Source organism: Peromyscus leucopus, chromosome 10, assembly GCF_004664715.2.
Source record: "Peromyscus leucopus breed LL Stock chromosome 10, UCI_PerLeu_2.1, whole genome shotgun sequence".
Taxonomy (NCBI): Eukaryota; Metazoa; Chordata; class Mammalia; order Rodentia; family Cricetidae; genus Peromyscus; species Peromyscus leucopus.
Genome location: NC_051071.1, coordinates 88,394,283 through 88,409,589, shown reverse-complemented (window position 1 = coordinate 88,409,589; position 15,307 = coordinate 88,394,283). Strand labels below are relative to the sequence as shown.

Sequence of the window (15,307 nt, the reverse complement as noted above, 5' to 3'; positions counted from 1 at the left end):
TCAGGATGAGGACTCAGAGGCCTCCAGTCTGAGGAGACAAGACCAGCTGAGGATCCAGCGAGGTGAGATAGCTGTGGCTTGTTCTGTCTCTATGATCTACCAGCATGGACCCCAATAACTCGCCTCAGGTTTGATTTTATTAATAAGAACTTTTAAGATTCATGCTACACCAGATCTCTCCAGCTCCCACTGCAGACTCTAATAATATCTCACCAAACACAGCCTGTGGGGAGTAAATAAATATATGCCTAAAAATGTGCTTGATAACTTCAAACCATTACTATTTACTTGATTTCTATAACCATTTACTACTTGCGAAATTTCCTGCATGCTGCATGGGTGTGTCTATGTACGTCTGCATATCTGCGTGCATGCTTTTTATTTCATTCTTTTCTGCTTTTCAGCTTTGTTGGGGAGCTTTGTGGATAGAGATATAGAATTCCATTGTTAATCCTAGCTTGTCTAGAACTTTCAATCCTCCTGTCTCTACATCCTGAAGGCTGGACTTACAGGAAGTGCCATGCACCCAGCTTCCTACAGCTCTGGTGTGGATGTGTGTTGAGTCCATGGTATGTGCTGGAAGTTCATGCTTGATAAAGCATGCTTTATTCTTAACCTGTATGGTCTAGATAAGGGAAACGCAACACAGGGAAAATAAATGGGATGGCTGGAGTCCCACGTGGGTGACCTGAACTTTACCACTTTGACCACACTTTAATGTGCAGTTAAGGGGCAATCAGCGGCTTCCCACTGCTGCAGCTGTCACCATGGTCCGTTTCAGAACGCTCATCAGCCAGGGCTGAGACGGTACTCATTAAATGGTAACACCCCATTCCCCTCACACCTCGTCTCTATCAGCCATCCTCCTGCCTTCTGTCTCTATATGTGACTCTCTTAGGAGTCATAAAACATCTGTGCTTTTGTGTCTGGTGTATTCATTTTGTATGTTATCACTGAGGATCATCATGTTTAGTACGTATCTGAATTTCTTCCTTAAAAGGAAGAATATCATTCCATTGTATATATGCCCAATATATTTTATTTATGTACCCACCCACTGATGGACAGGGTTTATTTTCATTTTTTTTTCATTAGTAGAAATTACTCTAGCCTGAGTGAGTCCCCCTTAATTTCATATGCTGAAATCTAGTTCCTAATATGATTGCATTAGGATGTAGGAACTTTGGGAGGTGATTTAGTCACGATGACCACTTATGGCCTTTATAAATGTGACCACAGAGAACCCCTTCCTCACTCTGTTATATGTACTGACAGTGAGGTGACACTGTCTGTAAGCCAAGGGGCCAGTTCCCACTCAACACACAGCACACTTACACCCTGGCCTACATAGCCTTTAGGACTCGGAGCAATCAGCCACCTAGCCTGGGCCAAGACAGAGGTCCCAGCACTTTTAAGAGGGGATTTATGACACCTGGTCTCCTGATGTTCCCAGTGTTACCATGAAGAGAGCTGTTGCCTATAAGCTAACACTCTTCTCAGCCTCGGAGGCTTTGCAGAGGACGGTTACAACTTTAATGCTGAACGTCTGTGAATACATGAGTTGAACAGCTAAGCTTTGTTGAACCATATTTTGGGTTCCTCATTTTTATTTTATGGCGTGTTTTGGGGGTGGGGCATGTAGAGTTGGTTCTCCACTTCCACTGTGGATTCTGGGGCTCAGACTCAGGTGACAAAGCTTACATGGCAACCCTGAGGTTGAGGAGAATTTTAGGTTATATGAAACAGTCGGGTCTTTCCATGAGAATAGACCATTAGCTGACGCAATATTTCCAGAATAACTCTGAGAGGTGAAGTTTCATGTTGAAACAGGGTACACCGCTTCTCTGATAAGCTGGTCCAAAGGGCACATACTGCTGGGTTCCCTGACCAGTGCTGAGCCTTCGTTAGAAACTGGCATCATTTCAAAACCCAAAGGTGCATCTGATTTGTCAGGGGCAGAAGGCAAAGCTTACCTCACCTCCTGCAGCCTGTAATACCTGACAGGACTCTCTGTGGAGCTCTGTGCAGAGGTGTCTGTTTTGAGAACAGAGCCGAAGGGAGAGGGTGGTGTGGAACCATGCACATTGTCCTAGAACTTCTCCTGCTGGTAGGCATCATCATCTACTCCTACTTGGAGTCACTGGTAAAGTTTTTCATTCCCCGGAGAAGAAAATCTGTGGCCGGACAGACTGTTCTCATCACTGGGGCTGGACACGGAATAGGCAGACTGACTGCGTATGAATTTGCAAAGCGGAAAAGCAGATTGGTCCTGTGGGATATCAATAAGGTAATGCATGTTCCTGCCAACCTTTAAAGTCACCAAATAACAAGGCATGTATTTCTTTAGTTATTTGATTTAGCTTTTCTTGTTTGTTTTCCTTTTTCGAAGTTTTAATAAATCCCCCAGAGCCTTGCAAGATCTGTGCCACAGGTTGACCAGATGGAACTAATAAGCTGGAGGACTGTTGTGGGAGCTTTGTTTTGTTTTGTTTGTTCCTACCATGGTGTACAACTTGATAACAAGAGCTGTAGGAGCTAGGAAGCTTCCAAGCTGCTGAAATTAGGCGAGCCACATAACTTATCTCAACTTCTTCTTCTTCTTCTTCTTCTTCTTCTTCTTCTTCTTCTTCTTCTTCTTCTTCTTCTTCTTCTTCTTCTTCTCCTCCTCCTCTTCCTCCTCCTCCTCCTTCTTCTTCCTATTAATATTATTATTATTCTTTACTCTCTACAATTGGGATAAAACTAAAGAGGGTGAAACCGGAGGTCACGATGTCAGGCTCACAAAGGAAAGGCTCTGTCGGGCATGGTCGCTCTGCTGCAGTCCCAGCCCTGGAGGGGCCGAGCAGGAGGATTGTTGCGAGCTTGAAGCCAGCCTTGGCTACAGGTAGAATTATAAAAGAAGACAAGAGAGGGGGGCTGCCAGGGACTAGGAGAGGACAGCAAGCATGGGACTGTCAGAGTCTCTCGTGTGTGTCTATGGAAATGCCACCGCGAAACCTACTATTTTGTACACTAATAAAACCAGAACACGGAGATGAGCGAAGCACGGGGCAGAGAGGACTTGACCCTACAGAAGGTGCTTCATGTGCAAAATAGAGCTACATTCTGCCATGCTCCAAATCCGCTGTAACACCGGAGGGGTTTTGTAAGCTCTTACTAAAAAATATCAGCCATACATAACAAGGGGTTTCATCACACACATGTGTGTTTTGATCATATTCACACCTCACCCCATTATTATCTCCTGACCCCCCCCCACTCCTGCTGACCCCCTTTCTAGCTGCTCCCCTCTGCTTTCACGTCTTGTGTGCGTGTGTGTGTGTGTGTGTGTGTGTGTGTGTGTGTGCGTGTGCTAACGAGTTTAATTAGGATTGCTACCGTGAGCTCGCTGGGACGAGGGTTCATTACAGGAACACGACCAGCTCGCCAGTGGCTGTGCTGCTACAGAAGGTGACAGTGACAAATCGTTTCTTCTTCAAAGCACCTGCTTGAAGCTCTGGTCACTGCCACTCTCTGCAGACCTCAGATCTAGAGGTCTGGGGCATGAGGGGGCAGCGGAAGTAAGCAGGCTTCCAGCTGAAGCCAAAGTCAGTGGAAAACTCTCCCAGCCAGCCCGCTGCCGTGTGCTGCAGGGACAGTGGTTTTGTAGTGATGTCTTAATCCTGGTAAAGTCTGTTCTTTGAGACTGCTCTGTGGTTGAGCCTAAGATAATGAAATGCGAAGGGGGCCCAAGGGAGGCAGCCAGCCTCAGCCAAACCCACAAGATGGCGACACCACTTCTGTCCCGGTGTGCACAGGAGAGAGCTTCTTAGGCGTCCTCACTCTTCATCCACAGAGAAGTGGGGGAAAGTATAATTCAAAAAAAATTATTTTAAACTTCATAATATTCCCTGTAAAATCAACAGATGTCAAAACTTGGAAAGAATTCATATTTTCTCAAAATAGAAGTTAAAAAAAACTTAAGACATCCAAGGGTGGTGACTCACACCTGTAATTGCAACACTCAGGAGGATGAGGCTGGAGACTGGCCAGAGTCGGAGACTTGCTTGGGGTACACATAGTAAGCAAGGGATAGATTGATAGTGACAACTAGTCTAAAACAACAGAGAACACACACACACACACACACACACACACACACACACACACACACACACACCGTTAGGACCATTCATCTGAGGTAAGGGGCCTCTGAATTTGGTCTAAAAATAAGTGGACTTCATGTCCTGGACTCGTGCACAATTTCAATCGCTGGCTCTTGGCCTTTTTCGCTCAACGTGCCAGAAGGATAAACACCCCGTAGATTATCTGGTGTAGTAACAGTTCCTCCGTGGAAGCTTCTCTCAGACAAGAGTCTCTCCTCTCCCGGCCCCAGGGTGCTGGATCCGAGTTGTCGAGGCCTGTCAGTAGAATAATATAAGTGTCTGAATGATTATTTTATACGTGGATTGTGGGACTGCGGGGGCTTGGGGGGACCTGGAGAGAAACTCTCCAGCTACAAATGGCACCCAACGGGTTGGCAAGAGTTTCCACCTAAAACCTGAATCACTGCTGGGCGGCGTGCTCAGCACCTTACTGCCCGCTCCCGCTGATGCTCCCCCAAGTGTGAGCTGCAGGGATGGAGCAGCCTTCCTTCTGCCCTCCGTGCTCAGACATCTCCCCTGACCTTGTGAGGATGCCCTTCACACTATGACAGTGCCCCTCTAGATGAATCACCTACACGCGCAAGCCCCAGGCTAGGATGAAACGCTGCAAAAACCCTAAATGGAAAGGCTTGTTTCTCTTCCTTGCTGGTGCTGGTCGGGAGGTAAAGTCGCTGTAATTAGTTCAAGAAATTCCCTTACACTTAAGGAGATTTTTGGGACAAGGATTTTAGAGTATTTCTCCTCCAGCGCTTATCTTTCCTTGAATTTGTCTCCCTCTCTTCCATCCCCCGCCCCCCCCCCCCAGCGCGGTGTTGAAGAAACTGCAGCCGAATGCCGGAAACTGGGGGCCATTGTGCACGTGTTTGTGGTGGACTGCAGCAACCGGATGGAGATTTACAACTCTGTGGATCAGGTGAGAGCCAGGGTGCAGTGGTCTGCCTATAACCACAGGTATCAGCTGACACTGGGCTGGGGAAGGAAAAGGTTTTCTAGGGCGGCCTAGATACCAGGCGCTCAGTGAAGTTGCTGTGTGACCGGAGGAGAACATACATAGACTTTCTTGGTATTAAAATCTACCCAGCTCTGGCCTCTGTGGCTGTTTCATATCATCAGTCAAATTTGCTTTCATCAGAAGTCTGAGCAATGGCCCAGAGGAAATGACAGATCTCTTCCTTCCTTCCTTCCTTCCTTCCTTCCTTCCTTCCTTCCTTCCTTCCTTCCTTTTTTCCTTTCTGTCTCTGTTTCTCTCTCTGCCCTTCCCTCCCTCCCTCCCTTCCTTTCTTTCTGTTTTGTTTGTTTGTTTATGTGTTTGTTTATTTGGTTGGTTGGTTGGTTGATTTTTCCAGACAGGTGTTTTCTGCATAGCCTTGGCTGTCCTGGAACTCACTCTGTAAACCAGGCTGGCCTCAAACTCAAAGAGGTCTGCCTGCCTCTGCCTCCCGAATGCTGGGATTAAAGGTGTGCACCACCACCACAGCCAGCTATGACCGAGGATTTATCTTCAGAAAATTTTCCTTTCTAACTTTTTTTTAATTACATTTTGTTCTACTGTTTACTTATTTCCTCTCTGAGATTTTATTGGTTTGTGTATAATCTAGTCTTTTATGGAAAACATACAGTTAATGAAGTTAAACATTGTATTTATTTAGTGTGTGTGTACGTGTGTATGTGTATATGTGCACATGTGTGTGGGAGGGGGTGCACACCCCACAATGTGCATGTGGAATTCAGATGACAGCTTTTGAAAGTAGGTCTCTCCTTCCACAATGTGGGTCCTGGGGTTGTCACTCTGGCAAATAAGAAAAAATGCCTCTACCCATTAAGTCATCTCACCATCCCAGTATAACCATTTTTTTTTTAAGAAAAAGTAAACATCAGGTGCTTCAATGAACCAAATCCTCTGATAAGCTACCACCTTCCTTAACCTAATTTAACTTGAAAACCCCACCAGCCTCTCTATAGATAAGTAAACACATTCTTGAAAGGTTTGGCTCAGAAAAAGATCATGTGGCCTCGGGTAGTGGAACCAAGATTAATTACTTAACACTTAAAAAACATTTTGTCAGAACTTAAGCATTAGTTTACCAGCACAAACATTAATTATTGTTTACTTAAAACCTTAAATTCACAAGCTTTCATGCTACCCACGCTGTGCTGGGCAGGAAATGTCAGGTTTTCGCCCATTTAGCCAACCTAGTGACAGTTCTCCTTCTGTGTCACTGAGCCAGCTTCTTCCTGTCTGACCTCTGAGACCTCAGGCAGGGGAATAAAAAAACAAACAGAAAAATAAAACCCTAATCTCTAGATGGCACTGTGACCAAGCTGTCACCGAAGCCATTGGGCACAGACAGAAATTGCCTCTTAGATCTGTTCTGTACTCAGAACGCTGGCAACCTGAGAGGGGCAGATTGATACCCCAGATATCCGGCTTCCTGGTCACGCCCAGCCGGCGGAGTGGGTGTGGACAAAGGCATTCTCCCCGGAGCTCGGTCTCCCCTCTTGTAGTCAGCCACGGTTTTGTGACTTGGGATGTCTGTGTGCCTCTCTTTATCATTCCTTGCACCGTTCCCTCCCTCTGTGTGTTATTGGACTCAGGCATTTCTTGAAATGTTGAATCCACTTAGTTTCTGCTGGTATCAACCTTGTACTCCTTTGGGGGCTTCTGGGCTAGGAGTAGGAAGTGCAGTGGTTAGCTCAGAACACGCAACCCATTAACAGTGTGCAATTGCCAAGCTATACATGATGTGTATGTTCTGGTTACAAAGTGGAGTATATGTCCTTATAATAGAGGACATAAAAATGCCTCTAAGCAGCCGATCGATCCCTATCACTATCAGCCCCATGATCGTGTGAGAGTAACCCACCCTGTGTGTGCATTTCCTAATTTTAAAAGGTAAAGAAAGAAGTGGGTGATGTAGAAATCGTGGTAAACAATGCCGGGGCGATATATCCAGCTGACCTTCTTAGCACCAAGGATGAGGAGATCACCAGAACCTTTGAGGTCAACATCCTAGGACATTTTTGGGTGAGTGAGTCAGAAACATTTCTGGCTGGTCTGGCACCTCTTCAGTGCTGGAAACTCATCGAGTTCACAGTATTTGGGGTGGGAAAATGTAAAGTTGTTGGATTTTTTTTTAAGTCAGGAATTGTGTAATGTGTTTGAGTAGACGAGCCACAGAGTCTGGCGTCAGGATTTAGAGTTCACGTGGACATGGTACACTCAAATAAAAGCCACCTGGGTTGTTTTGTTAAACAGAATCCAACATAGAGCCCGGCATGTTCTAGGTCAACAGAAAAATGTTTATTTTTGCTAAGAGTTGTCTCTGTACATCTTTCCAGTGTTTTAGAGAAAGTATATGCCGTGTACTTCTGTTTGTGGCCTCCTTTCATAGAAATATAGAATTGAAAAGAAAAGACATCGAAATAACTCAACAGATGTGTGCAGGAGTTGGGGACACTTTGGGTTGAGGCTCTGAGATAAGTTGACATTTTGATGTAACATTATCATCTATAAAGTTCATGGCTGAGAAGTTCACAATTGAGTTACAAAGAAAAAAATCTCAAAATGTTTTAATAAGTCCACAATTTTGTATTCATAGCTAATCTCAGCCATATGCAGCCTATGGGCCAAACAAGCCTGTTAGATCCATGGAATGCTGGAGTGTAGAAAGATGAGTCAGGAGATTTTTTTACTATTGGTTGTTTGTTAGAAAATGAAGTGTGAGTCTCAACCCTTTGGAGAGAGCATGGGGCCTTGAATTTAGTGTAGCTCCTGGAGCAAATATGGATTTGAAGATCATCCTTCCTCAGCCCCTCATGCATGCTAATGTGATCCGGCCATCATGCCACTCACACTGTACAGAGACCTCGTATGTTAGTAATCTAATAATTAATAGCAAATCATAGCTATGTCACAAAATATGTCAAAAGACAGGGGTTTAGAGCAACCACGAACGTTCATTATCTCCTCACAGATCTGTAGGCAGGAGCTAGTTCGGGATTTGGTTTGGGCTCCAGGAATTTGCATAGAATTTGAAGGGTAGGTCTATAAAATTCTCATAAGATGCTATATTTCTCACTACATAGTGAGGCTTCTTTTGGAAACAAAAAAAATTTTGTTTCCCATAACATAGTGTATCATATATACTGTTATAAGAAAGAGATTTAGGTCTGTTCACTATGCCTGGTGGCTGTGGACCAGGACAGAACTCAGTTTATGCTCTTCAGTTGCCTTTATAGAAGTAGATTCTATTGAAACCAAGAACTGGTAGAATGCCAACTTACCCTTGAGGTCTGACATCTGTGGATTTATCCCTTGACAATGTTGCTCGGAGCTCAGCAGTACTGTGCTTGTCTAGCATGCACAAAGTCCTCTGGTTAATCCCTAGCACCATAAAAGAAAATGATGGTAATGTTGCTTAGATGGCATGTCCAGGAAGGAGCTACTTGACGACTTCTGAAGAGAAGAAGGGGACACGTTAGCACAGGTCCTCGGCTCCCAGTGTTGTCCCAAGCCAGCAGGTTTACCCTTCCTTTCGGTCATTTGTGTAGAAGGGACCACAGAGTCTTGCAACTATTTAATTTCTAAAGCCTCTACCTTAGCAGAAATGAAATGGCCTGCCTGGGGATCTGCCTAATGCCCGGGTCATTGTTTTTTTCTTTTTCTTTTTACATGGACCTGAAGATCATAAAAGCACTTCTTCCATCGATGCTAAGAAGAAACTCTGGCCACATTGTCACAGTGGCCTCAGTATGTGGCCACGGAGTGATTCCTTATCTCATCCCATATTGGTAGGTATTAAGCAATAGCAGCGGTGCTCTGCAGTTTGGGACTTCTGAGGGGTGATTTAGTCTTCAGGCCCCCAGCTTGGGCATTTGGACATAGGGAATGTATATGGAAGGTTAGTGCAACTTTCAAATGACTTCTGAAACCAGGAAATTGGCTCTAATTTTATTATAAAATTCTTAGACTCTTTCCATGGCATCCTGACATGAGTGGATGTGGGGACAAGACACCCAGCAGACTAGGAAACAAAAGCACACAGAAGCTGACAGGTATAGCGTGGCCTAGGTGCACACCTGTGTGAGCGAAAGAATACAGAATGGCCCTGCCGCTCCAGGAGACGCAGATGCCACACACCATGTCCTGGGGACACAGACACGCTATCTGCAACACATCCCTGTGAACTCTGCGAATGGCATCTGATTTCCCTGCTTCTGCCGTATAATAATCCCGGGAACAATTTTACCAAGATATTTGGATGCAGTGGGTGCATAGGTTGTTACTTCTTTATACGCACACTCAAAGCTAAATTTAACTGCAGACTAAACAATTTCTCACACTGAACATGATCACAGATGAGTAACATTTCAACATAGGTTTCCATTGTACACACACAGAGGAGACACACACACACACACACACACACACACACACACACACACACACACGGGAGACAGAGAGAGAGAGACAGACAGACAGACAGAACGAACCTTTAACACTGATTTTTTTGTCACCTGGATTAAAACAGAAATTAATACTTGTACAGATCCTTGTAAATCATAAGTTACTATTCCTATCCTATTTTATTGAATCCCCAAAGCAGCCTTATATTTTATTACCAACATTTTATAATCAGAGAAACAATACAGAATCTGGTGTTAAAGATTGCACATACAAACCCACCCACACCCACACCATCTGGAGTCCTTTAACTCCAAATACTCAATGACATTAAGAAGCCAAAAAGACCACCAATGTCAACAGAGAAGCCATCAACCAATTAATCAAGACAGGAGAGATGTATACCATTCCACAAATTTGTCAATATTGGTTTCATAGTGTTTTCAATGTCTTTTACTGACTCATACTTTTAAAGATAAAACAGTAATAAACCAAGATTAAGAAAACTTTGTAAGGTTGACGGGACCATAGAAAAGGCCACATACAGAATAGAAAACATGAAGCCTGTTTGTAAAGTGGTTGTTTTACTATACTTGTAGTTAGAAATTAGGAACAGGGCCCTGGGGTGTAGCAATGGTTGAATACATGTTCAGCATGTGCAGATCCCTGGGGTCAATCCCCAGGACCCCAAAAGAAAACAAGGTACTGGGCATGTTCAGAATTCTGCTTAATCACATAAGAAAATAAAAACAAATGCTCATTTACCCTCTCAGAAAAACTGTAAGTAGCAGGCCCTGGGTCTTCTTGCCCTAAACAAACAAAGCTGTCTTCTCACAGGGGACTGAGACTGTCCTACAACTTTGCTGATGGCTGATTTTTCTCTCACAGCTCAAGCAAGTTTGCTGCTGTTGGCTTCCACAGAGCGCTAACTGCAGAACTTGAAACCTTGGGGAAAACTGGTATCAAAACTTCATGTCTGTGCCCTGTGTTTGTAAATACCGGCTTCACCAAAAACCCAAGCACAAGGTGAGATGGGGTTAGTTATGCTGACCTTGAAGCTGGAGCCCTCCCAGACAATGACACCTTGAGTAGGTCATAGGTATTTAACAAGTATGTCACCGCTGGATGGCGGTGGCACACACCTTTAATCCCAGCATTTGGGAGGCAGAGCCAGGCAGATCTCTGAGTTAGAGGTCAGCCTGGTCTACAGCATGAGATCCAGGACAGGCACCAAAACTACACAGAGAAACCCTGTCTCGGAAAAACAAACAAACAAACAAACAAAAAAAACAACAAAAAACAAACAAGCAAACAAAAAACAGTATGTCACCTTTATTTAAGTAAATCCTGTTGCACCATCTCAATCCCTAACAGCTTTCTTACATGGGAGAGTGGGTCTCCTAAAAATCCTGGCAAGTACTCAGCTTTGAGTCTGATGTACTTGGCCAGGAGTGCCTTCCACTCCAGGGGAAGACAAAATAGGGAAGAAAAATAAAAACTCTGTAAGATTGGTGGGCGGTCGCCCTAGAGCAACCATAGCTGCAGACACAGCAATGCCCAGGACTCGGGGATGTTCTCACTCAGGCTACTGAACCCTGAATTTCTTCCTCTAGAACTGACGACATTAAGGTACTCTATCAGGTGTGGCTCTAAGTCTAGATTGAAGACTCCATTGCAAAATTAGAAAGGGAAGAGACAGAGCCCCAGTAGTCTAAAAAATAGTGATTTCCATTGCTGTGTGATGGTTTGCTAGTCTGCAAACACAGACATCTCACTCACACTTGAGCCTTCAGAAACCTCACACTGTCTCAGGGAATTAAGCTCTAACATTCACTCAGCCACACCTAGGCATGCCAACCTTGGTGTGACATTTCAAACCCATTTTTATGCTTTGGTTTTTCTCTCATCATTTTCATCCATGGGCAAGACTCTCCACTGGGCACAGGTTATGAGCATTTCTCAATGATACATGGGCACAACCTTTGGATCAAGGAATGCCATGCCAGCAGATGTGACATATATAAAAAAGCTATAACTTAACACAAATCTTAAATTCCCATAAAACTGCAGGAGAAACAAGTCAGAAGCAAATCTTAACTACTGAACGCCTCAAAACAATACAGCTCTACGGGATACACACACCCACCCACAGCAGGAGTGTGCTCAGCTGTAGAATAGTCTCTTTACATCCAAGAGGCCTGGAAACAGCTCGTGATTCATCCTTGGCACACCCTTTTGTCCCCCACTCCCCTGTTCCTTCCCACCTTGTACTTTGTCATGATTCAATTATTTTGACCTGGTGAGCCAACACACACACATACTGGACTTGAAAGTATAAGAATGTGATAACAAGGTATCAGCGTGGGATGTAGAAAGTGTGTGTGTGTGGGATGACCTTCATAAAGGGAATCCTGAGACATTTTAAAGCCTAATTCTAAATTTGGTGAAGAGATGGGTTAATATCCTTTGTTCATTAATTAAAAACAATAAAAATTGAGGGACTGGGGTTTTATCCCAGGGGTAGAGTGCATGCTTAGTGTGTGTGAAGTGCTGGGTCTGATCCCAGCACCCAGATGAAGAAATACAGTATAAACAGAGATGAACTCTTTCCCCCTCTTCCCATCAGGCTGTGGCCTGTATTAGAGACAAGTGAAGTTGCAAGAAGCCTGATAGACGGAATACTTACCAACAAGAAGATGATCTTCGTCCCATCCTATATCAGTATTTCTCTAGTACTGGAAAAGTAAGTACAGTGTAGAACCCTGAAATACTAACACACAAACAGAAATGTTATTACAGAGAGATTTTCAGATGTGACTGTTGCTATGGAAACTCTCCATGCCTGGAGTGAAAATTAAGTCTCCCTTGTTACTGCCTTACTCATTCCAGAGGAGGAAAATGAGCCCTCGAGTCCCCGATTCCCTTTGTAAAGTACATCCTGTCTCTGCCCAAATTTTGCTCAAGACTATGCAAATTGAAGGAAAGACATTTTAAAGCATACAGGTTATGGAGACATCATAAGGGCTCTGTGTGTGTATTCATGTGTATGTGTGTGGTGTCTATGTGGGTGCAGGTGGAGGCAGGATTTCCTTCCTTCCTTCCTTCCTTCCTTCCTTCCTTCCTTCCTTCCTTCCTTCCTTCCTTCCTTCCTTCCTTCCTCCCTCCCTCCCTTCCTTCCTTCCTCCCTTCCTTCCTTCCTTCTGTTCTTTCTTTCCTTTCTTTCTCTCTTTCTTTCTTTTTTCCTTCCTTCCTTTCTTCCTTCCTTTCTCTCTTTCTTTCGAGACAGGGTCTTTCATTGAGATCTGTACTCACCAATTAGGCTAGGATAGATGTCCACCAACAGGGATGTGCCAGACCCCATATCCCCCAACACTGGGGTTACATGCATACCACCATGCCCAGCTTTTTATGTGGCTTATGGGGTTTAAACTCAGGTCCCCACATTTGTGTGGCCATCCCCCCAAACACTTGGGTGCTCAGTGTTTGCAGTTCTTTGTGACAGTGTGCATCTTAAATGTCTCACAATCCACTTCCATGTGATTTTTACATCACTTCATTTAGAATCCAAGAACCTTAGCATGGAGTCATTTCTTTCCTTCCCAGGCTCACGAGCCCCAAAGACAGCAAAATCCCATGAAACAAATTTCCTCTACACAGCTCAAAACAGGTCTCATTAGAGTGGGAAAATCCCCAAACAGGACCAGGCATGTATATGACCATGATATAAATATGATTGATTGTTCTGCCTGGGATGAGAGCGGTAACCCTGAACAAGGAGGCGCCTCAAAGCCTTTGCCTCTTTGTAGAGAGCTCAGTGTGATTTGTTGCTCTGGCAACAACAGGCCTTTTGTTGCTCTTTACATTTAACTCCTTTTAGAGAGAGACAGTTTCGCACTCGGAGGCAATCACTAGTCTTTGGGGGAGTTGTTCAAAGGTCTGCAGAAGCTTCCTTCTGACCCTTGTCGTCCTCACAGCCGGGTCATCCTCACCCCTTCATTCCCACCCCCACCCCCACCCCCACCCCCCACGTCTTCCCACCCTCTCTCTGCCCAGGGGCTGACAGGGAAGTAAATCTTGCATTAGCAATACCAGTGTAATTTGAAATACGGCTTTCTGGGTAGAGCGTGCTCTTTCTGCCTCCTTCCTTCGGTACACTCATGCTCTTCCTTCACCCGTCAGCTCAGGTTGACTAACCCTCTGGCAAGCTTCACTATCCAGCCCATGTAAATCCTCCACATTTTATTGTAGACAGCAGGTGGTTTCTGGCCAGCTGTGGCAGCCGCTTGGCTTGGCACAGCAATATGCTCAGAGGCAACAGGCTTTCAAAGGCTCCTTAGTTTTCCCTTTCATAAAGTGATGGGTATCCTGGACATAAGAACAGGAGGAAGGGTGTGTGTGTGTCATGGATTCTGAGTTCTTGGCGCCAGAATTCACCGACTCAGCAGTGAGTTCATAGCTTCAGTTTTTAGATCATTGTTGGTATAAGATCTCATACAATTTTACTATTATGAAAGAGTGGTGATCTAGTATAGGTCAGTGTAGGTGGGGGGGGGGATGGGGAAGAAACTAAGGAAGAAGCAGAGAATGGAGGAAAACTAAATTCGGGTCAGGTAAGCTTCGGGACATTTTTAAATTGACGGGATGGGGGGGGAGGGGGAGAATGCTGGTATCCAAACTGTACATTGAAATTTTCTTATCTTTTTTTCTTAATGTAGGTTTCTTCCTGAACGTGCCTTAAAAGCTATAAGTCGTATACAGAATATTCAATTTGAAGCAATTGTGGGCCACAAAACCAAAATGAAGTAACATCTGCGGAGTTGTGCATACACCAATGACACGAACCTAGGTTTAGAGTCGATGTGTTAAAGCTTTCTTTCACGTGTTTAAAGTGCTACTGGTGTGCAAAATGTGGTTTCGGCACTAGCAGCCATCTAATGAACAAGACTGATTAGCTGACCAAGGTCTTCTGGGCTTGTAGAGATCTCAATCTGTAGTATTTGGTAATGGCAACAGGAATATAGCAAGATAATATCTATTAAACAAAGAAGTAGAAAGATAATCAGTGTGGGTTTTATAAAATAAATTATTGCTAGATATCGAAATGTAGACCAAGGGGTAAGATAATCTTGGGCAAATGCTGACAAGTTGTAGTACTTTCCACATTGATGGAGGGGTTGGTAGTGTTCTCAGTCTGCTCTTTGTGGACAGGATGAAAACTTTGTTTCCTTGCCATACGAATTAGAAAGGAGGATTTTTATTTTGCTTTGTTTCACGATTTTTCTTAGTGTACAGTTTTTTTTTACACCATGTGAGTGAATAATGAAGCAATTTTATTTGCCTAACTTGGTGAAGCAAATATTTGTACAGACTTGCAACTGTGAAACCTCAACACCTTGTTCTTTACTTTAGAAAGACCTTGAACACGCTTGTTTTTCTTTTTACTCTATTAGGCAATCACTAAAAAATATTCAACTGTACACGTATTAACAGCAACACAATCTCCCCCAAATAAATCCCATTATGAAGTGCAAAACCTACCTGGTTTTTTGTCTGTTGGCTGTTTGGTTTGGCTTTTGTGTTCTGCTGTAGGGGACTGAACCTACAGACTTGCACAGGTTAAGCCTTCTGCTCTGACCTCCTATCCATGAACTTCCAGCATTATTTCCACCTTTTGTTTTAGTCCTTTTTAACTGATGCTCGGCAGAATGCCCGGGAACGTGGTGATGATCTCTCTTGTCCACTTCTCCTGCACATTTTG

At 44.2% G+C, this 15,307-nt stretch overlaps 1 protein-coding gene across 1 annotated transcript; it reads left to right on the top strand.

Annotated features, from left to right (window-relative positions):
- The first annotated feature begins 1,969 nt into the window (after positions 1–1,969).
- Hsd17b13 (hydroxysteroid 17-beta dehydrogenase 13) lies at positions 1,970–15,086 on the top strand. The gene is made up of 7 exons (XM_028867309.2): positions 1,970–2,287; positions 4,951–5,058; positions 7,039–7,170; positions 8,830–8,936; positions 10,438–10,575; positions 12,176–12,292; positions 14,265–15,086. Exons 1-7 carry the CDS (start codon positions 2,078–2,080, stop codon positions 14,353–14,355), a joined length of 903 nt encoding a protein of 300 aa, XP_028723142.1. The 5' UTR covers positions 1,970–2,077; the 3' UTR covers positions 14,356–15,086.
- Positions 15,087–15,307: the final 221 nt, after the last annotated feature.